The sequence below is a fragment of the Littorina saxatilis genome, linkage group LG9 (assembly GCF_037325665.1).
Source record: "Littorina saxatilis isolate snail1 linkage group LG9, US_GU_Lsax_2.0, whole genome shotgun sequence".
Classification (NCBI taxonomy): Eukaryota; Metazoa; Mollusca; class Gastropoda; order Littorinimorpha; family Littorinidae; genus Littorina; species Littorina saxatilis.
Window position 1 is genome coordinate 12,536,550 of NC_090253.1, and position 26,421 is coordinate 12,562,970.

At 39.8% G+C, this 26,421-nt stretch overlaps 1 protein-coding gene across 1 annotated transcript in view; it reads left to right on the top strand.

Annotated features, from left to right (window-relative positions):
- The window catches only part of LOC138975293 (uncharacterized), a 28,636-nt gene extending 19,359 nt beyond the window's left edge, over positions 1-9,277 (top strand). The window contains exons 10-11 of the mRNA XM_070347950.1: positions 6,669-6,832; positions 7,719-9,277. Coding sequence (XP_070204051.1) covers positions 6,669-6,832; positions 7,719-7,883 — 329 coding nt within the window. The 3' untranslated portion in view covers positions 7,884-9,277. The remainder of the gene's footprint in view (positions 1-6,668; positions 6,833-7,718) is intronic.
- The last annotated feature ends 17,144 nt before the right edge of the window (positions 9,278-26,421 follow it).

Sequence of the window (26,421 nt, forward strand, 5' to 3'; positions counted from 1 at the left end):
ATGTACTCTTCATAGTACATTGTAGAGTCGAACCTTCCCCAGCGACCACCTCTTGCTAATGACCACCTGCCAACAGCGACCACCTCTTGCTAATGACCACCTGCCAACAACGACCACTGTGAAGAATCCCCATCAAGATTTTTTATCTCAGTATAATTTACCTTTCCGCAGCAACCACCTGTCTGTACTGACCATGTTTAGTCAGTCCATTGGGTGTGGTCACTATTGATGGGTTCGACTGTGATTCTACCCAATTATTAGGTGGATTAAGGCTAAAGCAGCAGCTATACTTTTTCAGTGCAGTTATTTTTTCAGTTTTGCTTTCTCATTTTTATGTGGTTTTTGACTCACATGCGAAGCAAAAGTGAGTCTATGTACTCACCCGAGTCGTCCGTCCGTCCGTCCGTCCGGACGTCCGTCCGGACGTCCGTCCGTCCGTCCGGACGTCCGTCCGTCCGGAAAACTTTAACGTTGGATATTTCTTGGACACTATTCAGTCTATCAGTACCAAATTTGGCAAGATGGTGTATGATGACAAGGCCCCAAAAAACATACATAGCATCTTGACCTTGCTTCAAGGTCAAGGTCGCAGGGGCCATAAATGTTGCCTAAAAAACAGCTATTTTTCACATTTTTCCCATTTTCTCTGAAGTTTTTGAGATTCAATACCTCACCTATATATGATATATAGGGCAATGTAAGCCCCATCTTTTGATACCAGTTTGGTTTACCTTGCTTCAAGGTCAAGGTCACAGGAGCTCTTCAAAGTTGGATTGTATACATATTTTGAAGTGACCTTGACCCTGAACTATGGAAGATAACTGTTTCAAACTTAAAAATTATGTGGGGCACATGTTATGCTTTCATCATGAGACACATTTGGTCACATATGATCAAGGTCAAGGTCACTTTGACCCTTATGAAATGTGACCAAAATAAGGTAGTGAACCACTAAAAGTGACCATATCTCATGGTAGAAAGAGCCAATAAGCACCATTGTACTTCCTATGTCTTGAATTAACAGCTTTGTGTTGCATGACCTTGGATGACCTTGACCTTGGGTCAAGGTCACATGTATTTTGGTAGGAAAAATGTGTAAAGCATGTGAGTCGTATGGGCTTTGCCCTTCTTGTTTTGTTTTTTTGCCAAGCACATCATTGTGGGGCTTTTAATCAATAACATGCATCCGTCTACAATGTATCATCATTCATCCATCAACATTTATGATAAATATGTAAATGGCAAGTATGCAAGACATCTATATACAACATTAGGACATAACAGACAGACGGACATATAACATACCGTTCGCCTACAAGTAAGGCCGGAGCTTAACATAACATGCAGATTTCAATACTTGACATTATGGACGTATTACCTGCTTAATAATAGTACAGTCAGTTAATAATACCGTAAAAAAAACACACACAAAAAACCAAAAAAATCAAAGCAAAAACACATATATATATACAGTAAAACCTGAGTCTAGCGGACCCTTGTTGTAACGGCCACCTGCTACATACGGACAGTTTATCATGGCACGAACACGATTTCAACAATAACTAACCTTTAACGGGCGGACACCTGCCACTTACGGACGCGGACACGATTTTTCGGACCGTAGGAAGTGTAAACACTGTCACAAACGGACGCAACTTCGAAAACTCGACTGTTATGCAGTCAGTGCTCGGCAGCCCTAGCCGTAGCACAAATGGTTGTTGATTGGTTGTCCTGTCCCTTTTCTGACCAATCAGTGGCTTGTTTAGATGGAGACCCACTTTCGCTCACTCACTTTCGCTTCGCTCACTTTCGCTTTTCCGCATTGTGGATACAGTCACAACCAAAAGCAACAGTAGACTACTGTGTTTGAAAATGGAATCTCCAGCAGGAAAAAGAAAAGCGTTGACTTTAGATATGACGGCTTACTAGCGCCAAAACTAAAAATTAGTAATTAACCCGTGAAAGTTACTAATTTTCACGAGAAAATTACAATTCTGACGGGAAAATTACTAATTTTCACGTGTTAATTACTAATTTTCTAGTGTTAATAACTAATTTTCAAGTGTTAATGTCTAATTTTCAGTTTTGGCTCGCTTCCTGACGGCTTACTAGTGCCAAAACTAAAAATTAGTAATTTTCACGCGTTAATTACTAATTTTCTTGTACCTCGTGACTGTGGGGGCTCAATGCGCATGCGCGACTGTTTCACCTGCCAGAGCAAAACATCCTTCGATTCGAAACTTTTCTGGTCCATAGTTCTTTAATTAGATGTAAATTAACACTAAGAGCTGAGCGCATGTGTAGATAACCGTGACATACAACTGTCTGTCCGAAAACTTGTTGAATAACGAATTCTATCGAAAGATATTTGTGAAAGTGTGTGAGTCTCGATGAAGAGATCCGTCTGCTAGTCGTCGGACCTTTTGCACATGTCCGACCGGCCGCCATTTTTCCTCTCTCGGTTCGAACATTTTCGGATCGATTGTCCTTCCCTAATACACTTTTAACCAAATGTATGAGTGTGGTAGTGGAAACAAATATGAAGTACAGCTGTCTGCCTGACAACTTGTCGAATAAGGAATTATATTGAAAGATATCTGTGAAAGTGTGAGACCACAGCCGATCAAAAGTCCGTCTGCTACGAACAGCTTCGTTTCGAAAGTTTTCAGGGTCGATTATTCTTTTCTAAGATACCCAAAACAACGTTTAGGATAGCGCTATTGCAGAAAACAGTGACATGCATCTTCCCGTCGAATTACTTGCTCGATAAGGCCTTCTATTAAAAGATATTTTAGAAATAGTGTGAGAGTGATGTTTGCCGGGCGTTGAAGCCTCTCAGTGCGGACTCTTAAAATCCGACTACTGTGACCGAAAACGAGGCAAAAATGAAAATTAGTAATTAACACTGTTAATTACTAATTTTCACGTGAAAACGATAACCCTAGGTTTTGGCACAAGTAAGCCGTCATATTTAGAGCATGCAGCGTGTCGCTGCCTTGAAAAAACTAGATAGCGGCCAATCATGCCGAGATGTGGCGAAGGAGATGGGATGTGGTAAAACACAGATCGCGAGGATCAAATCGGAAAAAGAAGACGTGATGAAGGAGTGGGAGTCAGGTGCGCGAATCGACCAAAAAACTGTGAAACGTCGGAAAACGCAATATGAAGACCTGAACAACGTGGTATGGGAGTGGTTTTGTACTGCAAGATCTAAGAATCTGCCTGTTGAATGACTGATGAAGAGTCAGCTATTTTTAGCTTTGTGACGTCCGACTTGCGTAAGTTTGAATGCACAGTGTGTGTAGGGAACGGGGTAGGTGGGGGGGAATGTTGTTGTTGTTGTTGTTGTTGTTTGCTACATGTATCATTTGTTTACTCACATTTTCAGTGAGTCTCATGTTCAATCCAATAAATACATACATGTACTACAGGACTGACAAAAAGTGTCTTGTTCATTTTACGTGCTCTTTGTAAAATATTGCCCCGGCCCCTCCACCTGTGAAAAAGGGACACCTGTCTAATAGGGACACTACAGTGGTCGCCGGTTAATATGACCGCGGTTAATATGACCAGCCGCGTATTATGACCAATTTTACCCGGTCCGGAATTGTCCTTCTTTGTTATGTATTAGAAAAAGCCGCTTAATATGACCACAACGCCGCTTAATATGGCCACATTGTTTCGAGAAAATGGCAACAAGTTCACATCTTTTTCAGTTTGAAATCACTCGGGGGGAAAAAATACATACGATTTTTTGAAAAAGGCGTGCGATATTTTCTTTCTTTTTCGTGAATGAAACTAAAGTGATCAGTGATCAGTGCTCAGTGATCTCTAATGTCGCGATCATTATTCTCTCTCTTTTTTTCCCCGAGACTGAGCGTCATAAAAAAGGCAAAAAAGCGTGCGATCTTTTCATTATTTCCCGTGAATAAATCTAAAGTGATCACGAACATTATTCTCTCTCTTTTTGGCAAACAGAGCACGAGCCAACCAATCTTTCAGTCTGATTCAAGAGGAAACAATGTCGAAACGAAAACGCCAAGATCGGACAGCCGAGGAAAAGCTAGAACTTATTGACAAATTTAAAGCTCTACCATCCTGTAGTATGCGTGAGAGTGCTGCACAGTTGGGCGTCAACAGAGAATTTTTGACAAACATTCTCAAGAATGAAGACAGCGTGAGGAAGGAGTGCGCAACGCAGGATTACGACATGGAAAAGACAAAGATGTGGAAGATGGTCTTTTTCAGTGGTTCCAGAAGATGAGAGCAAAGAACGCGCCAATTCCTGCACCATTGTTGTGTACAAAAGCAGAAGAATTGGCAACGGCTCTCGGACACACTGAATTCAAACCATTTTGCCGTTTCTTCCATTTACTTTTCATTCCATTTCAATTTCTTTTCAACGGACGTCATCTATAATGGCTACAATGTACAGTACACATACATGTATTTAATTTTGTGTTTGTTGCCAACAAGTTACATTTTCTTACAATTATTAATTACAAAAAAAATGTTTCGTTTTGCGATTTTTCTTAACTCGTTTTCTCTAACATCGGTTAATATGACCAGCCGCTTATTATGACCATTTTATCCCGGTCCCAAAGTGGTCATATTAACCGGCGACCACTGTATTACCATTCCCCAAGGGTGTCCGTTAGAGACAGGTTTTACTGTATACGCAAATCATCACATCTCTGCACAACCTAGCCTACTACCTAACCAACTCTTCATATGGGTACCATAACTCTACAAATTTGGTAATGTTACCAGAATTGAAACTGGAATATTTTTCTATTTCAAATCTGTATTTCAAATTTCTTAAAAATATTTCTAACAGTGGCCTTGTCTCTTGTAACTTACTCTTATAAATATAAAACTTTGCAAACAAAATGATAAAATCCAAAACCACATCTACCTTAACATTGTTCATACACCCAAACAAAAACAATTCTTCTGTAAAAAGAACATTACGCGGTAAATACCACTTCTGTTTAACAAATCTTCCAAATCAGTCCAAAATTTCCGACAAAGCGGGCAGTACCAAAATATATGGGAAATTGTTTCATTTTCAATTTTACAAAAGGCACAAAGGGGACTGTCAAGAATCTTTTGAACAAATAACCGACGGGCGCAGTGGCGTGGTGGTAAGACGTCAGCCTCCTAATCGGGAGTTCGAATCCCGGTCGCTGCCGCCTGGTGGATTTTCCGATCTCCCAGGTCAACTTGTGCAGACCTGCTTGTGACTTCCCCCTTCGTGTGTACACGCAAGCACAAGACCAAGTGCGCACGGAAAAGATCCTGTAATCCATGTCGGAGTTCGGTGGGTTATGGAAACACGAAAATACCCAGCATGCCAACAAAAGCGGAGTGAGCTGACTATGCTCTCAGAGTATAGTGTGGGGAACCCAAATGGGCAAACAAGCTCACACGTAACCAGAAAAATTCTGGAACGCTGAAGAAGAAGAAGAAGAAGAACAACAAATAACCGGCTAGCAACACCAAGAATGCGGTGAAGCAATCTGGTCTGGAACCATCTTAACTGTGTGTCCTTAGTTGTTTTAAAACACTTATCAAAAATCTGTTTCCAGTTCAGGTTGTAAAAATACATATTCCATCTGTTCATGCCTGCAGGGTTATCAAATTTTGATTTCAAAAAGACTTTTTTAATTGCCTGTTTGCCTCTACAAATAATCTGCCAGGGTTTATAATCCCTAATCTGAAAACCATTCAACGAATCAATTTTTACTTTTCTCTGATATTTTCGTAAGGACTTAATCACTCCCTCATAGAATAAGAAATTAGTTTGTGTTTCAGTTTTGAATGGTCATATTGCTGTTACGAAATGTTTTCAGCCGGTTAGCAATCCACACCTGAATGTTTACGGGAACAGATTTTGGTGGCGGTTACCCCCATTTTGTCCAAATTCCCTGGAATTGCAGTTATTTTGCAAATATCCCTGATGTTTGTTTGAAGTTGCTTCTAGTTCTACTGTTTTGCAACAGTTATGGAGCTGTGTTCAGATTAGATTTACGTTATGACCAATTTAACTTTAAATCAGGCAGTCAGATCAATTACTCCTTGCCTGGAATTATTAATCCAATTTTTGCCATTGTAACATTGACAAATGGTGAGGTTTATTTATAGCCTGGAATGGCAGCAACAATGAAGATTTAAAAGAAAGATTCTGACAAAAGATAAGAAGAAGGCAAGGAGTTGGGAGGTTTTGTTTCATGTAGTGGAGCCTCTGTTTAAAAACGGCGTCTATGTTGGGACTTTGTTGTATGTGGTTTGTATAGTCTGTCTGTTTCATAATCATAATGTCAGGGAGGTTATCTCTGTACTTAAGTTTACTTACAGAACTAAGCCAGAGACTTCAGATTACTACATAAACCCTTTGCTCTGTTGAATTAAATCTCCAGACGCTAGAGAGTAGCTCTCGTGAAAGAACACGCTTTAGGAGTTTCACTGAGAGCTACGCTCTAGCACTTTCCAGTTTCTATGATTCCATTTAATTCTGAAGTTGAAAAAGAGCAAGAGGGACGCCAAATGAGACCAGTGCCATGAAAAGTACATGTACAGTACCATATATATATATATATGTGTATGCCACATTTTTAGCTTTTTAGAAAACATGTATGTATACCAGTCCGTTTATTTCTTGTCAACAGGTCATCTAATCCACGTGGATGCTGACCAGGGGTTCCAGGAACCGGCGGTCAACTACGACGGCTACTTCAGGCACTGTCAGTTTCCCAACGTGGTCTACAAGATGCTCATGTGCTTCCGCTGTCACCAAGGCAACGCCAACAAAATCTGCTACCTGGGGCAGGAGGTCAGGAGAATTGCCGTTTTGGTGGTTAAGGGCAGCTGGGAGGGACAGAGGGGGAGAGTTAACGAGTGTGTGTGTGTGTGGGGGGGGGTGTGGATAAAAAAGAGTAGAGGCCGGTGGGGGGGGGGAGAGAGAGAGAGGGAGAGAGAGAGAGAGGGGAGAGAGAGAGGGAGAGGGAGGGAAAGAAAGAAAGTAAGATCAGGGAGGGAGGGAGGGGGAGGGAGGGAGGGAGGGAGGGAGAGAGAGAGAGAGAGAGAGAGAGAGAGAGAGAGAGAGAGAGAGAGAGAGAGAGAGAGAGAGAGAGTGAAAGTAAGATCAGGGAGGGAGAGAGAGGGAGGGGGAGAGAGAGAGAGAGAGAGAGAGAGAGAAAGTGAAAGTAAGATCAGGGAGGGAGAGTGAGAGTGAGAATGTAAATGTTAGAGAGGATTTTATTGAAAGATGAGCAGATTGATAGAGATGGAGAGAAAAGAGTGACACAAGTTGCGGTACCACCTACCGTCCACATAGTTCAAGGCTGTCGACGATAACATTGATGTGTACTCATGTCCAATCGTACTAGTTTCTAGTACAAAGCAATCCAAAGCCGATGTGAAATAGTTGTCCCCCCCCCCCCCCCCCCCTCATTTTGCACATTGTCATTGCTTCAAGCTTTTTCAAAGAGCAACAATTTCCCATTTTAACCAAATTTTTTTTATACAGTCAAACCTTTCTGTAACGACCACCCAAGTAGACCAAAAGTGGTCGTTACAAACAGGTGTTGGCTATGAAAAGGTGAATTATATGGAGAAAAAAACTTGTCTGGGATCCTTGGGGCAGTTGTGGGCAGGTGGTCGTTTTTTAGAGGTTGTCGCAAGGGCAGGTTTGACTGTCACATCTTTTTTTCTGACAGGTTGTGCGTCGTCTGACCACGGCAGGCCTCAAGCTTTCAGACCTGCACATTCAAGATGTCGGCGAGCAGGACTACCCAGGCCTGATAAACGGTGCCGCCTCTAGTACTCTCCAGATTGTCGACAAGTGTATTCAGGACTTTGGACGCGAAACGGTGCTCTACTAGGCATGATCTGCAAACGATCATCCCGTGTCTTACCATAGAATGTGAAATGTGTTGTGTGGAAGTTTACGTGAGTGACTTGTTGTCTTGTGAAGTGTGTTGTCCCAGAACTTATGAAGGGATTTCTTTCGTTTCTTCTGTGGAGGAATGAAAGAACATGCTCCCAACTTGCACCATTTGTGTTTTTCTTTCTGTGGAGGGATGAAAGTGCAGGCTCCCAACTTGCACCATTTGTGTTTATCTTTCTGTGGAGGGATGAAAGTGCAGGCTCCCAACTTGCACCATTTGTGTTTATCTTTCTGTGGAGGGATGAAAGTGCAGGTTCCCAACTTGCACCATTTGTGTTTATCTTTCTGTGGAGGGATGAAAGTGCAGGCTCCCAACTTGCACCATTTGTGTTTATCTTTCTGTGGAGGGATGAAAGTGCAGGCTCCCAACTTGCACCATTTGTGTTTATCTTTCTGTGGAGGGATGAAAGTGCAGGCTCCCAACTTGCACCATTTGTGTTTATCTTTCTGTGGAGGGATGAAAGTGCAGGCTCCCAACTTGCACCATTTGTGTTTATCTTTCTGTGGAGGGATGAAAGTGCAGGCTCCCAACTTGCACCATTTGTGTTTATCTTTCTGTGGAGGAATGAAAGAACATGCTCCCAACTTGCACCATTTGTGTTTATCTTTCTGTGGAGGGATGAAAGTGCAGGCTCCCAACTTGCACCATCTGTGTTTATCTTTCTGTGGAGGAATGAAAGAGCAAGCTCCAAACCTGTGCCATGTGTGTCGAATCTTTGTGTAAATCAATCATCAATGCAGCTGTAATAGACTGACACCGTCGCTGTTGGATCAGCAGAAAAGGTGTGTGATCGTCAGTGATTAATGAATCTCGTCAACACAGCGTAAAGTGCTGTTTTTATGCCAGTATCTACAATATTTTGGATGCCAAGGAAGTGATAGAGGATCACAAGAATCCTTTACGTGAATGCAAACTTTTCAGCGCACTCTTATGACGGCTATTTTTAATCAGCGAATGCAAGTTTTCATTTAAACAGCTGTTTTTCTGTGGAAACTCACATTTTGACACGGTCACAAGCATTGTTGTCGCAGAAATGACCACTGCCAAGTAACAGCATGTTTACAGAAACACAAAATCCGCCCGGAATAATTTAGCCAAAAATTGAAGAGAAAAATTCAAGCTTTACGCCCTCACGGCAAAGCCATTAGGGAAAAAAATAAAAAGTCTGTTTACGGTAACATAGGCAAAAAAATAGGGTCGGTAGGTCGGGATTTTTTTTTTTAATTTTTTTTTCCTCAAAAGAACATATTTTAAAGTTATTTTGCCAAAAAACAAAGCCTTTTTTTTTTCTTCCCAAATGCCCAAAAAAAGTCGAGGGTCGCGCGAAAAAATAGGGTTGGTCGGGATACCGTAAACAGACTATTTTTTTTTTGCCTAACGGGCATGTTCCCGGGTTTTAACCCGACTTTAGATGAGATACACAAGTGTATGCGTGTTTAGGTGGTATCAGCCATCTGCACTTATGGCAGAATGACCGAGGTCTTTTACCTGCCACTGTGGTGACACGGGGGTGGGAGATGGATACCGTCTCTGGGTCTGCACATAAAGTTGACCCGTGTCCGTCCCGGCCCGGATTCGAACCAGCGACCTTTCGATCACAAGTCCAGTGCTCTACCACCTGAGCTACCCGGGCCCCCCTCAAAAATTGAAATGAATGATCATTGTTTCTGTTCACAGAAAGCATGATGGTGACTGGTGTTATACAATTACTCATTGAATCAAGATTTGAAGATACATGTATTGTACAGGCAAACATGATTTGTGATTTTTCCAAAAGCCACCAAAGAATGATTATGATGTATTGTGATTTAAATATGAACACAGCACTACAGTTAAGAGAAGTTAAGGACAGAAAAAGAAATACTTTCTCTGAAGAGGCAAAGCCTCCTTATGTGTAGAGCTTTTTTCCTCCAGAGGCAAAGGTTGCATTTGTAGAGCCTTTTTCTCCAAAGGCGAAGGCTTCTTATGTGCAGGGGCTATTTCTCCAGAGGTTAAAGCTCTTTATGTGTCAACATTTTTTTCCATCGGCTCAGGCTCCTGTTGTATTGCAACTTGTCCTCGAAGATAACAGCACACCCAACACAGAAATGGTACAATTCAGCCACAGTCACATGCTATGAGCCTCTGTCTTGCTTTTGTAACACTGAGAGTGAGACTCTCCCCCAACAGCAAAGGCTTTTGTGATATGGATGCTTATTGTTTTTGAAGATAAAAGCTCACATATGGGAGAGGTTCCACTGCAAAGAAGGGGCTCCTACTTTTTTGAGACTTTGTGTTAATTAAGTTTAAGAAAGAGACACATTTTGGAGGTTGGTCTTTTGAGCCATTTTTGACCCTAGTGTGGTTGACCTTGTTCGGTGATCAAGGTGTATTGTTGACTGCACTCTTTTTTTGTAAAACAATCTGAGTCTGTACTTCAACAACAGTGGTGTAAACGCTACTTAAAATATGTTTAAGCAGTCCTTGTATCAAGGGTTGTCAATTCAAAAATAAAATGAACAATTTAACCTCCGACTAACAAAGATACTTAAATATCATTACTTAATACATAATTTACCTCCGAACCTAAATGCAAGCAGCTCAACTCACCTACAAATCAGGAGGGTTAGGAGATGGGATACGTACTTAATAATATACCGGCAACTTTGCTTTATGAGTTAGGGCAGCTGGGCATGAGTAGAAAACTACTCAGCCTTAAATCACAATGCAGAATGACTGGCTTCAGGCTAGAATCGCTCAGCCTTAAATCACAATGCAGAATGACTGGCTTAAGGCTAGAATCGCTCAGCCTTAAATCACAATGCAGAATGACTGGCTTAAGGCTAGAATCGCTCAGCCTTAAATCACAATGCAGAATGACTGGCTTAAGGCTAGAATCGCTCAGCCTTGGATCACAGCACTGGTTTTGCCATGTGTGTTAAAAGTTGTTGTGAAATCTTTTAATCTGACACTTTGATTATTGTGAACAAGCTAGCAAAACCCAATATCCACAGAGTTGTTGTTCCCTTTCAAACAAAGATCATTGGAAATTTAAGAGGAAATATATCAAATTGGCATTACAAAAAACAGTTTGACCAACTTTTTTGGCATTTATTTTGGCACACGAAGAAAAAACCCACCAGAAGACAGATGAAGATGCTTGATTAATTGAAATTACATGTAGTATAAATGTTTATATTTTTCTCTCATGATAAGCTTCACTGATAAGAAGAAAAAAAGTTAGAGAAGTAATTGTCATGTAATTTGACTTCTGTACTTACAATTTACATAGTTATGTGTGATCTTTCTCTCCGTCCCTGTAAAAACTGGTCCACGGGTCACAATTGATCTTTTAAAAATTTTTTTTTTTATATATTGCTTCCTCTTTCAAAGTTTTAACAATTTTCTCTTTGTCAAGGCCTAACCTTTTCGCAGTATAGTAGTTTTGGGTGTAGCTATCTGATTTTGTGTGGGTTGATAACTTTTGCAAGAATATGGCGCCAATTAATCAGTTTTTGGTGTGAGAAAAGTTTATGAAAAGTTTAAAGAAAATGTGATCAGTGCAGGAAAAAAATCGTATGAATATTTCAGTCTGTTCATGTTCATGGTTCAAATATATATGTGACCTTGATTTTTGATGATGTCTTAGTTTTTTGGTGGCAGTTGAGAAATAAACAGATGAGTTTGTGAATAGGGTTTTAGAATACAGAAGAGGACTGTATCTGTCAGATTTTTAATAACACGGTGGTTGGATTAAAAGCTTTTTGAATTTCTGTTCATGTTGGATTTTTAGTAATTTCAGGAGACACTTAATCCAGTTTTTGTCTGCTTCATGGTTGCCTGTTGTTCACACGTTGAATGTAATATTCTATAAATTTGATGTGATCATTAGTGGAATCTCAACAATGTTGATTGCTAATGCTTTTTGAATTTTGTTTGTTTGTGTGTTCATCTGCAATACTGGACCCTGATCATGGAAACCAACAGTTAAAACTGTTAATAGAACACTAGAAAGGCATGTTCCTGAACTGTTCAGGAACCACTGAACACAGTTTTGCATTTAGCAGTGAAATGGACAATGTTCGTAAGTCCCAAAACAAAAAATAGTCTGTTTACGGTATTCCGACCGACCCTATTTTTTCGCTTGACCCTGGACTTTTTTTGGCATTTGAGGAAAACAAAAAAAATCTTTGTTTTTGGGCAAAATAACTTAAAAATATGTTTTTTTGGAGGAACAAAAAAATTAAATCCCAACCTACCGACCCTATTTTTTTTGGCCTATGTTACCGTAAACAGACTATTTTGTGTGTGTGACCTAAATAACTCTGTCAAGTTTTTATGGGTTGTGGAAGAGTTGCTGTCCCTTGATTCCTTAGAAACACTGAGGCCAGCCTACATTGTCACGTGCAGCTTGCCACAGTGTTTCTATGAAAAAGCAAGGAAAACCAAAGAGAAAGTAACTTTTTCACAACCGATGAAAACCTGACCAGAGTTATTTCCAGAATTTGTCTATTAGTTTGCTATACAATGAGAAAAAGAGCGACAAACAGAGTAATAGTGTTAAATTGATGTGGGATACATGATTTCCATGTCGTCCCTAATACTGTACATGTTCACTTGTTTTTCGTTTGTGTGAGTGTGTGGTTTTTGTGCTTGCTTTTTTCAGTCCATATAGACAATGTTCGGAAATAACTCTGACAAGTTTAAATAGGTTGTGGAGTTGCCTTCCTTTGTTTCTATACAAACACTGAGGCAAGCATAAAACGTCATGTGTAGCAATGCCTCAGTGTTTCTATGGAACAATAACAAGGGAAAAAAAAACCCGCGGGTTTGGGGGAAGAATTTACCCGATGCTCCCCAGCATGTTGTAAGAGGCGACTAACGGATTCTGTTTCTCCTTTTACCCTTGTTAAGTGTTTCTTGTATAGAATATAGTCAATTTTTGTAAAAATTTTAGTCAAGCAGTATGTAAGAAATGTTAAGTCCTTTGTACTGGAAACTTGCATTCTCCCAGTAAGGTAATATATTGTACTACGTTGCTAGCCCCTGGAGCAAATTTTTGATTAGTGCTTTTGTGAACAATTGACAAGTGGCTCTATCCCCTCTCCCCCCTTTCCCCGTCGCGATATAACCTTCGTGGTTGAAAACGACGTTAAACACCAAATGAAGAAAGAAAGAAAGAACAAGTGGGTTCAAGTGCTAGTCTTTCGGATGAGACGAAAAAACGAGGTCCCTTCGTGTACACTATATTGGGGTGTGCACGTTAAAGATCCCATGATTGACAAAAGGGTCTTTCCTGGCAAAATTGTATAGGCATAGATAAAAATGTCCATCAAATACCCGTGTGACTTGGAATAAAGGCCGCGAAAGGTGAACATTCGCCTAACAGGCTTGAGGTTTGCTGGTCGATGTGAATGCGTGATATATTGTGTAAAAAATTCCATCTCACACGGCATAAAAGCGCTTTGAACTTAGGATAAGGCGCTATATAAATAAAGAGAATTATTATTATTATTACAAGGGAAAACAACTCTTCCACAGGCCATACAAACCTGACAGAGTTTTGTCCGCAATTCGTCTATTGTAGTCACAATCAAGACTTGTTACACATCTGTGATAAAAATCATTGTTCACTGAGCATTCACATTGTATATCATGGGACTTAAGAATGTTGATGTTTTTATTGTTTCTTGTAGTTTACAAACATCTGTTCTGCTTGTCAGGTTGGCTGTTGTTATTCTTGAAAAACTTCTGTTTGATAGCTGATGATGCATTTATACTATAGTGATCCCGCAGTGGGGCACTGCGGTTATGAAATTAAAGGCCCCTCCTGTTTTTGGAACCGCAGGAGCTTTCTAGTTTGCTGTTAGGTAGATTTTTGGTTCCTCTTTCCTGTCATGCTCTCTTTTTCTTCATGAATTCTTTTCTTTTTTCTGCCTTCTTGCTCATTCACCTGTATTTTTTCCAAAAATCTCTTCTCTTGCCGCTTGTCTCGCGATTCATGTATAGTTTAATCTGTTAGTGTTCTGATGTAAGTCCAACAGTAGATAGGTTAAGCCTATTTTAACATACTGGAAACTGGTAATCTTCCAGTAGGTATTAATTTAGTTTTACTAAAGCCTGCTGGGACACAAGTAATGGGTTAGTGCATTTGTAAACAGGAATCGCTTGACAAGTGGCCCCCTTCATCCCTCCCTTCCTCGTCCTGATATGGCTCTGCGTAGTCGGCTGGACGTTAAGCAACAAATAAACAAACAAATACTATAGTGAAACTTTAGACGGGCGCTGTGGCGTGGTGGTAAGACGTCGGCCTCTTAATCGGAAGGTCGAGGGTTCGAATCCCGGTCGCTGCCGCCTGGTGGGTTAAGTGTGGAGATTTTTCCGATCTCCCAGGTCAACTTATGTGCAGACCTGCTAGTGGCTTATCCCCCTTCGTGTGTACACGCAAGCACAAGACCAAGTGCGCACGGAAAAGATCCTGTAATCCATGTCAGAGTTCGGTGGGTTATAGAAACACGAAAATACCCAGCGCTTCCTCCGAAAGCGGCGTATGGTTGCCTTAATGGTGGGATAAAAACGGCCATACACGTACAATTCCACTCGTGGAAAAACACGAGTGTACGTGGGAGTTTCAGCCCACGAACGCAGAAGAAGAAGAAGAAGAAATAGTGACACTTTACAGGATGCTTAGCTTTGATGCTGAGTGTATTTCGTGTACATTTGTAGTATTTTCTTGAATAGTTTATTCATTTTGAGGTTGTTTGGTTAGGCTTGGGGGGTGATATGGGCATAATTTTTTGGAGCTGACGTTGTTTTGAGATTGTTTTATATACCAGTTTTATTGCAAGTTACTTAGAAACTGAGAGCAGCATTTCTAATTATGAGGTATGGGTGGATTTAAGAAGAAAGTGTGTTTTCTTAAGATCCTCAATCATTCTGTTGTGTACACATAGGCCCGGGATTGTTATTAGTTGTACAACTGCAAGATATTTTTTATCTCGGCTTGTATGTTTGGGTTGCTTTTTTTTATACAGTGAAAACTGTCAAATACGGTCACTGGACTTAGCGGACACTCGCAGAATACGGACAGTCAGTCTCGGCACGGACTGCTTTACACTGTAAAACACCTGTACGTTACGGCCACCTCGGCATTACGGACGCGGACACGTATTTTGGGTCCATAATAAGTGTGTGCGGCCAGATCAAAGGCATTGTGATAGCTGGGTGGCCTTGTTAAAAGACACGACCTTCTTCCCAGGGGTCAATGACCCAGTTTTTGCCATGAGAGGTGGTTCCCCTGTCATATCTGAGAGAGGAAACACTTCCTGCATCGGGGTCAGTGACCGGTGACCGAGTTTAACAGAGTGGAAATCTGTGTGTGCGGCCAGATCAAAGGCAGGGCAGTACCTAGTAGCTGAAACATGCATTATCACAAGTTTTTAAACTTGTTTTACAACAGTCAATATTAAATGTTTCTCTATTTAATCTAAACAGCTTCTGTTTTTCTTATAAATGTACATGTGCAGTACTCTCTCTCTCTCAACTTGACTTTGTCGCGTTTACTTGCACCTGTCTAATAAGGACACCTGCAGAATAAGGACACTTTTGTCTGGTCCCAAGGGTGTCCTTATTTGACAGGTTTTACTGTATTCAGTTCCTGTCAGCCTGCATGTCAGGGTTTAAAGATGCAAAATTATGTACATAAGCTGCTTTTTGAAGCCAAAACAGATGATCTGTGAGCTGAATATCACTCCTTTGTACTGGAAACTTGCATTCTCCCAGTAAGGTCATATATTGTACTACGTTGCAAGCCCCTGGAGCTCCCGCAGTGGGGCACTGCGGTTATGAAATTAAAGGCCCCTCCTGTTTTTGGAACCGCAGGAGCTTTCTAGTTTGCTGTTAGGTAGATTTTTGGTTCCTCTTTCCTGTCATGCTCTCTTTTTCTTCATGAATTTTTTTTTCTGCCTTCTTGCTCATTCACCTGTATTTTTTCCAAAAATCTCTTCTCTTGCCGCTTGTCTTGCGATTCATGTATAGTTTAATCTGTTAGTGTTCTGATGTAAGTCCAGCAGTAGATAGGTTAAGCCTATTTTAACATACTGGAAACTGGTAATCTTCCAGTAGGTATTAATTTAGTTTTACTAAAGCCTGCTGGGACACAAGTAATGGGTTAGTGCATTTGTAAACAGGAATCGCTTGACAAGTGGCCCCCTTCATCCCCCCCTTCCTCGTCCTGATATGGCTCTGCGTAGTCGGCTGGACGTTAAGCAACAAATAAACAAACAAACAAACAAGCCCCTGGAGCAATTTTTTGATTAGTGCTTTTGTGAACAAGAAACAATTAACAAGTGGCTCTATCCCATCTCCCCCCTTTCCTCTATCCCATCTCCCCCCTTTCCCCGTCGCGATATAACCTTGAATGGTTGAAAACGACGTTAAACACCAAATAAAGAAAGCAAGAAAGTGTTATCACTGCCAGGAGTTTACATTACATGTATCACCGTATATTTTAACGTTTGTTTTGACAGTACTCTACATTTATGTGTTAAACAGGTAAACCTTTTATTTTAAATTGTGCGAGTTTGAGTGCATTGCAGTAAATAATCGTTTGAAAGTTACCTGTCACTGTTTGAGCCTCATCAATTACCATGAATCGGTCAAAACATAACTCTGGCTTTAAAGAAAATATGTCTAGTCTACTTTCATTGAATGTGTAAATCTAAAAGCAATGTCAGTCTGGTTGCTCAAGAAAGCACAAGCACAGTACAGTACTCATTTGGTAGCTCAGTTGGTAGAGCACTGGACTTGTGATCGAAAGGTCGCTGGTTCGAATCCGGGCCGGGACGGACACGGGTCAACTTAATGTGCAGACCCAGAGACGGAAGCCATATCCCACCCCCGTGTCATCACAATGGCACGTAAAAGACCTTGGTCATTCTGCCATAAGTGCAGGTGGCTGAATACACCTAAACACGCAGACACCTGGGTAGCGCGACTCCGTTGCTGCTAGCTTTCCACTGGGAGGAAGCGACCCGAATTTCCCAGCGATGGGACAATAAAGTAATGAAAATGAAAAAAAAAATTAGCCTGGTCTGACACTTTCATCTTGCTTTGGACATTCTGTACCTAAGTTTTTCAAACTGAACACAAACTGAATGTTGCTTGAAATTGCTCTCATTCAATAATTCATATTTAGAATTGTTATTTATTTATCACTGTATTGTAAAATTCACCATATTTTTTCAATATCATGCTGTTTTTTCCTAACTATAGGAGTTACAGTTTTGACAATTCTCAGGTCAGAACTTTTTTCACACCTCGCTCTTATCAATATTACTAAATTGGCATAATAGAAACATGCAGCTTTTTCTTTCTTTTTGCTTATTTATATTATTTAATTCAAGATATACATGTATGTCAAGCACAGCTGGAAGTAGTTATTTGAGAACCAGGACTTACTGACAAAAGGTCATGGATCACAAATAAAACCAATACAATTATTGCTCTCAAGTAATACCGTGAACAATTTCACAATGGATAATACTGTAGGTTCAAATCTTTCTTTTTTTTTTTTTTAGAAAAAAAGTCAGCAAAAAGAAACTTTTCTTCTGCATCCATGGAAGGAAGCTGTCACAAACTGTTAGATTTGCTCTTTGTGTGCTAAATAGAATGTAAAATACTTCTTTTCCTTTTTTCATTAGATGGGTTAGGTATGTCTTTTTGGTTTGTGTTTAAGCAATCTGTGTAAAAATTGGGAGAAGTGAAGAATTTGTCTTGATGGTGTACGGAGGAAATGAAGTGTTGTGAATTATAGCCTGGGTACAGATTTGAGCTGTTATGGTGGATAGCAAAACACTACTGTGATTGTTCACTCTTGTGGCCTTGTGAGAATGTGTTGTAAAGACAAACATTTGTGTGGGTGAGCAAACTACTTGCCTTATGCCATTTTTTTGCTCACCCCCCATATCCTTCTCTAGATATTGTCCTCTCCTAACACACCCCCCCCCCCCCCCACACAAAAAAAAAGAAAAAACCCACCATCATCACCCCCATACACCAATATATTTACGTACCCTTAATGAAGAGCGCCATCCTTACTTATTTCTCATTTTCCGAAGAAGAACAAGCCAATGGTATGCTTGCTAATATTCTTTTGAACTTATTTTTTAAAAGTGCACATTTGTGCATGTTGATAGAGAGTTGCGAAGAACTCAAATCGCATAAATGTATGTACATCTGTGAAGCAAAGACATACATACACAAACTCAGACCTGGGAACCCATACGATTTTGCCGTGTTTTGTACGCATGATTGTCTAGAATACGATCAGTACGGTCAGTGGAAAAAAAATACGACGAGAACAATTCCTACATTTCGTTTCTTCACAAGCGCATCCCGAAGCCGATTGGATCCAGTGTTTTGACACATGATTACAGTTATTGTCAGTAAACATTGAATTGAGCATTTGTTTTAAATGTATTGATCAACTTAATTAACGGTGCGACGGACGTGTGTGAAGCATATTTGAATCATGGATGTTCAAATGCTGTTTGGAGTATGCTCATTTTTCTGAAAATACACCAAGTTTGTTTGAGAATAGTACCAAGTGCAAGACAGGGGTTCCCAGGTCTGCAAATTCTTTTTAGAAAAGCTACCTGCAAAGAAAGATTCAACATTCAGGTGCTAATTACCAAAGTAAAACTATGTTTGGAACTGTACATTAACGAAAGATAAATGAGTTTCCTTCATTCGCTGCTTCAATGAACTTGGGAATTAGTACTTTTTCTTTGCTCAGTAAGTTAATATGATTTACATACATATTTTTTCTTCTCTTTTACCTGTTCAATACTTTAGCAATAACAGGTAATGTAAAGTCTCTCTCAATGTGATTGTTATGACTTTTTCTTAGCTTATAGTTATACTGACCATAGCAAATTGTCACCAGAATGGAAATAGTTCACTTTCTCTCAGTTTCACTGTTATTGAGTATGTGTGTGTGTGTGTTTAAGGAGGAGAAAAACAACATTCCATAACAAGAATCATATCCAGAATGATCATTGATAAGGCCAAAAAAAATAATAGGTGTGGTTACGGTAACATAGCCACAAAAAAATAGGGTAGGAAGGTAGGCAATCACTTTTTTTTTTTTAACTTTTTTTTTCTAATGTGTACAAATTAAACCTACTTGACAGGGAAATAAGTGTGCGACTCGGGCGCTTTCGCTTTCATTGCGTTTTCTGCACTCGTTTTCTTGTGTGTGTTTTGTTTTTTTGACAAATGTAATAAAAAGTTATAGGGTCGGCCCCTAAAAATAGGGTAGGTCGGGTTACCGTAACCACACCTATTTTTTTTTAGGCCTAAACTAAACAATTTGTGTGTAATGTACAGCTATTTATTGTCCAAATTGACTGAACAGTTGAATATAGTGTTATATATAATACATGTATACATGTACAAGTTTGCAGGTGTTATGTCACTATGCTTGCATTTGTATTTATCACTGATTGTACTAGGTTTTACTAGTGCAGTGTGTTCTGTTTAAAGCATACCAATTTTAAAACGTTTGGATTAGAAGATCCATGATTTAAATGCGTTTTGAACAAATTACAAACTGGAGAGTTTTACGTTGTAAAAGGCATGAGTTCAGTTTGTTACATGTATTTAACTATTTAATGAAAATCAGTTTCATGATTGATTTAAGTGATGCATTAAAGCTTAACAAGTGCATGTCCATCTTAAATATTTTCTTGAGTGATAATGTAACATTTCTTGTTTTGGTTTGTTTTTCCCCCCTCTACATTTGTTCTTCTTGTCTTTTTTTCTGTGAAATCCCATTTTGATGGTTATTAGCTGTCAATAACATAAAAGGTTGTGTAAAAGCTAAGTTAATATTTGCGATTCTAATACTTTACTGCTGTTGCTGCCAACAGCCGAAACACTGCCTTTTTCTGACAGGGTTAAATCAGTGGATATACTGGGATCAATCAATCAATCAATCAATCAATCAATGACGCTTATATCGCGCATATTCCGTGGGTACAGTTCTAGGCGCTCTGCAGTGATGCCGTGTGAGATGAAATTTTATACGGCCAGTAGATTGCAGCCATTTCGGCGCATATTTACCTTTCACGGCCTATTATTCCAAGTCACACGGGTATAGGTAGACAATTATTAACTGTGCCTAAGCAATTTTGCCAGGAAAGACCCTTTTGTCAATCGTGGGATCTTTAACGTGCACACCCAATGTAGTGTACACGGGGGGAGGGTTCGGACACCGAAGAGAGTCTGCACACAAAGTTGACTCTGAAATAAATTTCCGCCGAACCTGGGATCGAACTCACGCTGACAGCGGCCAACTGAATACAAATCCAGCGCGCTACCAACTGAGCTATATCCCCGCCCTCAAGTCGAAAGATCGTGTTCCAAATCCACCTTTTAGGGTTCAACACTCTTTGTGAATTGAAGAAGCATTTACTGGTATTTTGTGGTGGTTTTCAACAGGGTTTCATGCCCTTAGATGTGGCAACTGTGGGTAAACAAATTATTAACCCTATTCGAAGCGTGGCAGTTAGAAATGAGTTGAAAGAAACTGCTGTGTGGTTGTGAAACATGCTACAGTGGAACCCCCCTTTTAAGACCTCCAAAAAGTCTGAGAAAACATGGTCTTAAAAGGGAGGGAGTCTTAAATTGGGGGGGGGGGGGGGGGGGGGGGGTCTTAAAAGGGGGGTCCTTCTGTACTGCCATTTCTGTTACAGTTAGCAGTACAGTCGAACCTGCCCTTAAGACCACCTGTCTAAGGAGACCACCTCAAAGTATCCCCAAGGGTTTTTACGACAATATAAATCAACTGTCTAAAGAGACCACCTGTCTAAGGAGACCACCTGTCTAAGGAGACCACCTCAAAGTATCCCCAAGGGTTTTTACGACTATATAAAGCAACTGTCTAAAGAGACCACCTGTCTAAAGAGACCACTTTTGCTCAGTCCTTTGGGTGGTCTGTTCAGACAGGTTCGACTGTATTAGATCTAGGATCCGCTTTCTGTAATATTGAATGGTTGCTCGAGATGTGTAGGGATGGACCAGGTTTGATGTTAGACCTGCGTTTAAAGTTTTAAGATTAGATGAGCATTTATTTTAATAGTTATCTCTCAAAGCATTTTACACTATTTTGTGTACTCTGTATTCTAGCTTGTCCCTTGTCTGTGTGTATGTTCACTTTTGAAGTGTACTTGTATCTCTTTTTGTATAGTTTCTTTTTTTTTTACACTTTTTTGAGTAAACATTTTTGTGTGTGCTTTTATTCACTCTAGATTTTTGTTAATCAGACCTCTTCACTTTACAGGTCGTACTTATATTCTTGTGTACTCATCTTTGTACAGTTTGTTTTGTGATAGTTGAGTTGTACAAGTAACCAAACCATTTATGTATGCAATTATGATGTGAACAGATCAATTTTTTTTAAATTTTCATACACTTCTGTACATGAGTTGCTTTACACTGTGTGATTTGTAACATGTAGTGAATATTTGATTGCATAATAAGAGATGATTTGATGACAGGTTTTGTGTCAGTATGCTTGTTTTTTTAAATAATGAGGTCGAAAGAAGTGTACACGTTTATGATAAAATTTGTGCCTGTATGCTTGATTTTGAACCAGGGACATTGAAAGGAATGAAAAAAGAAAAAGAAAAAAAGAAGAATCTTGCTTACACAAAAAATGCATCATGAAAAAATGCATGTGCATGCACATAACAGAAACAATAGCAGCAAACTTTGAAACAATTACTGCACACATTAGCAGCACATTTTCTTTAGTTGTGGAGAATTCTTGTGTTGTGTGATATTGCATCCTGATCCTGTCTTCAGCAGTATAATTTACCATTTTTATGCACATTTTTCATTGTTAAGTTTTTTGGAGTTTATTTCCCACTCTCTCTGGCTCTGTTTCTTTTACTTTTGTGTGGTATGATTTTTGGTTTGCTTGTGAAATCATAAATTGGTTTGGTTTTGTGCAGCCAAGTATGTTTGTGTAGACTCATGTTTCTGTGTCGTTGTTGTTTTTGGCTCACGTAAGTGTAGCCTATGCGATGCTAACTTTTGTCTGTCTGTGCGTGCGTGCGTGTGTGCGTATGTATGTATGTCTGTGGTAGAAACTTTAACATTTGACTGAACACCGAAATACTAATTTTACCTGGTTATTATTCAAGCAACAGCTTCAAAGTATTGAAGCAATGATCAACATTTCGTCGGCACGTATGTAGTTAAAGTGTGTATCCAAAGAAAACGGCTGGTGGGGGGTTTGGGGCGGGGGGGTAAAAACAGGTGACTGGTTTGTGTCGTGTGTGGTATGTAGACCAGGTCAGGGGTCAAAGGTAAGGTCAGATCGTGTGAAGGATTGTGATATAGATACAGTTATCACCGAGCTGCAGTTCGCCGATTCGGAGAAGACGACTCATGATTTCACATTGTTCGGTTTCGTAGCTCCAGAAAAATAGATAAAGAAGATACCAAAGGAGATGTCCTACAGGTTAATCTGCACAGCGTGCTTCCAGTGTCTGCGTGAGGAAGCGCTGTCGAAAGCGCAGTGTCGATCTGGCCATGTGGCAGTCGTGTCCCCGTAAGTAGGCTACAGACAGACAGATCTAGATCTAGTGTCTCGCACTCTTGCACCGTGTCACCTATGCTTACTGTGTGTGTGTATGTGTGACGGAGTGATTGAGTTTGTGTTACTGTTTGTCGATTTCTTACGTGAGCCTTGAAGGCTTCGCCTCTCGTTTGTTTTGTTTTTGGTAGGGGAGGGAGTGAGAATGAGGAGCCAGTGTTGAGCAAATCTGCGACGACTTCGTTATTTTTTATTTTTGTTTTTCTCTCTGTCACTTGATAAGGGATCTTTCTGTTTGTTTGTTTTTATGCGCGAACAGAGAAAGTAATCTCAGAGAATGATTTCATCAGCTTTAATCGTGAATGCAACTGAAACTTTTCTCTCGCACAGTTGAATTAATGTCCAGTGTTTTAACACAGCCAGTAATGTTTTCTATTGTTTCAGTATTTTAACACAGCTGTCTCTAAAGCTAACACACAAAGATCAAAGAAAGAAAACGGAGCTTTAATTTTCTGTTATAATGTGTGTGTGTGTGTGTGGGGGGGGGGGGGGGGGGGTCTGGGGGTGAAGGTGTGTGCATCAACACACGTGGGTGTGTGTCACTGTGTTTAAAGGCTTGTTCAGAATGCAAAACTTAAGTGTGTACCTGAAAAAAAAATTTCAATCTCAGGCTAGCTATGCCAAAGTAGACGTCAGACATTCTTGAAGGGAACACAAGTTTTTTTCCTCACTTTTTGTCCAAGTCTGTTCATTTGTGAAATTGTGTTTTCATGATTTAGCTGGTTGCAGCTGTGTCTTAGTTTTGCCCCATGTATATATGTAATGTTCATCTTTTTTTTGTTGGTACAGTATTACTGTGTCTGAAGTACTTGCAGGTACAACTCCACTGTTTACTGTAAGGACGAAATGTGACTGTGTGAGTTGTACCAAGGACTAGTCTTAGAATGAGTGGGTTCAGTGTATGTTGGACAGGACCTGTTCATTTCGTTGCGGTTACATGAATTTGATACAGACAGTACCTTGACCGCCAGTTTTTACTAGCTTTGAGTTTCCATTTATTTTCAGAATGTTTTTATATATATATATATATATACAAGTACAATGCATATTTTACATCCTTCAATTCCCCCCGCGGGGTAGGGGGAAGAATTTACCCGATGCTCCCCAGCATGTCGTCAGAGGCGACTAACGGATTCTGTTTCTCTTTTTACCCTTGTTAAGTGTTTCTTGTATAGAATATAGTCAATTTTTGTAAAGATTTTAGTCAAGCAGTATGTAAGACATGTTAAGTCCTTTGTACTGGAAACTTGCATTCTCCCAGTAAGGTAATACATTGTACTACGTTGCAAGCCCCTGGAGCAAATTTTTGATTAGTGCTTTTGTGAACAAAAAACAATTGTTAAGTGGCTCTATCCCATCTCCCCCCTTTCCCCGTCGTCGCGATATAACCTTCGTGGTTGAAAACGACGTTAAACACCAAATAAAGAAAGAAAGACATCCCTCGATCTATAACAATTGTTTTTTGTGTTTTGTGTGTGTCTTTTAGGTCATAACCATTCTTTCTAATCATAAGCAGTAATGTGTGTGGCATTAGTAGAACTGCTAGTAATTTTGAAACTAAGCAAACTAGTTTTTGCACGAAAAATCTTGTATCAGATTTTGTATGATCTAAATTCCTCTTAAAAAGAGAAAGACAGAATATTTGACTGATTCATTTATTGATATCTTCTATATGTTTTTTTAAATTTTTTTGTATCTTATGCTAATTGGAAAACACGACTGTAGTTGCTTTTGTGTGAGAAAATCACTTAGCAAAAGCAAAGAAAAGAAGAAGACAATCTCAGGTTTTGATACATTTTTAATATCTGTGTTCCTTTTAGATTTAGTCAAGTTTTGTTTACTTGTTGTTGTTGTTGTTGTTGTTGTTGTTGTTGTTGTTGTTGTTGTTGTTGTTGTTGTTGTTGTTGTTGTTGTTGCTTAATAATGTCAACTCCCGCAGTGGGGCACTGCGGTTATGAAATTAAAGGCCCCTCCTGTTTTTGGAACCGCAGGAGCTTTCTAGTTTGCTGTTAGGTAGATTTTTGGTTCCTCTTTCCTGTCATGCTCTCTTTTTCTTCATGAATTCTTTTCTTTTTTCTGCCTTCTTGCTCATTCACCTGTATTTTTTCCAAAAATCTCTTCTCTTGCCGCTTGTCTCGCGATTCATGTATAGTTTAATCTGTTAGTGTTCTGATGTAAGTCCAGCAGTAGATAGGTTAAGCCTATTTTAACATACTGGAAACTGGTAATCTTCCAGTAGGTATTAATTTAGTTTTACTAAAGCCTGCTGGGACACAAGTAATGGGTTAGTGCATTTGTAAACAGGAATCGTTTGACAAGTGGCCCCCTTCATCCCCCCCTTCCTCGTCCTGATATGGCTCTGCGTAGTCGGCTGGACGTTAAGCAACAAATAAACAAACAATAATGTCAACAACAATAACAACAACCCTTTCCTCTCAAACACACTGCTCATTAAAACCTCTTCTGTTGTAGCAATATTTTGAGTCAATTTTTGAGTTTTCAATTTCATTAATGATTCATTGTCGGACCTCTTTATTTGAATGTTTTTGTAATTGTATTCCCATTGTTTTCTTCAGTTGCGAGAGCCTTCTGTTTTTTGTATGGTTGTGAACAAATGGTCAGGATAAAGTAATAATAGTCTGTGTATGTATTTGTTAATGTATTTGTCATTTTCAGAGCTTTTCCCATTCCACAAAATCAATCAAGTTTATATTGAAAGGTACTGAACTTGTTAAATCCAGGTGCACGGAGCCCCTGGGGCTTTTAATCATACCTCAGGCAGCTATCCGTTAGAAGAACTACCAAGTTTCATTGACTTGCACCCAAAGAATCAAGAACTGCGATTTTTTTACGAATTAATTTCGTACTCGGACCCGGCTGGTCTTGACCTATTTTTGGATCTAAAATTAGATCAGGTAGATCACCACATCATGCACAAAAAGACACGTCACTAGCAAACTATGTCAGACATCATCATGAGTTTGTGTAAAACTGACAAAATGGAGGCCGGAATCACTCAGTTGAATCGAACTCCGACCAAACACCACGTAATAACTAGGTTAATTTATGCACTCGCGTGAACAAGAAACTGTCGAGCTTCACAGATGTCGTCGTTGGGTAGTTTTGGGTTTGTTTTACTACCATAGGAGGATTTTTGAACTGTAAATGCACTCAGCTGCAACAAAAACGCAAAACGAAGGCTGTGAGCTGCACTGTGCCTTTCAGTCAATTCAGTAAATTGTGAGTGCTGTGGGTTTTCGACGAGTGTTGATTGAATGTGTATATGTATTCATTTTACTTGTCCACTCCTTTCATATTTGAGGGTGTTTCCTTCTGAGAATATACATTTTTGTGCACTTTGCATTTATAAAACTCATGATACATGTAAAATGTGATTTCTTAAGGCTCAATATAATGTTTAAGAACACAATTTCAAAAAGTACATCATGAAGGACAGTTGAAGGCATTCGTCACTCCCAACTTTTCTGTAAACACGCACAGACAACCCAACATGCACACTCATTAAATACACACACAAGCACAAAACCTAACACACACACACACATGCACACACACAAGCACTCAGGGGCACACACGTGCGCATGCACACACACACACACACACACACACACTCTCTCTCTCTCTCTCTCTCTCTCTCTCTCTCTCTCTCTCTCTCTCTCTCTCTCTCTCTCTCTCTCTCTATCATGCATTATGTATTCGTATAGGTAATGTTGTTATTAGTAATACTGTATGATTGCAATTGACAATTGTCCTTTTATTGTCTTTATTTTTATGTCTTAGTTTAGCATCGACAGATTGTAAGACTAGGCG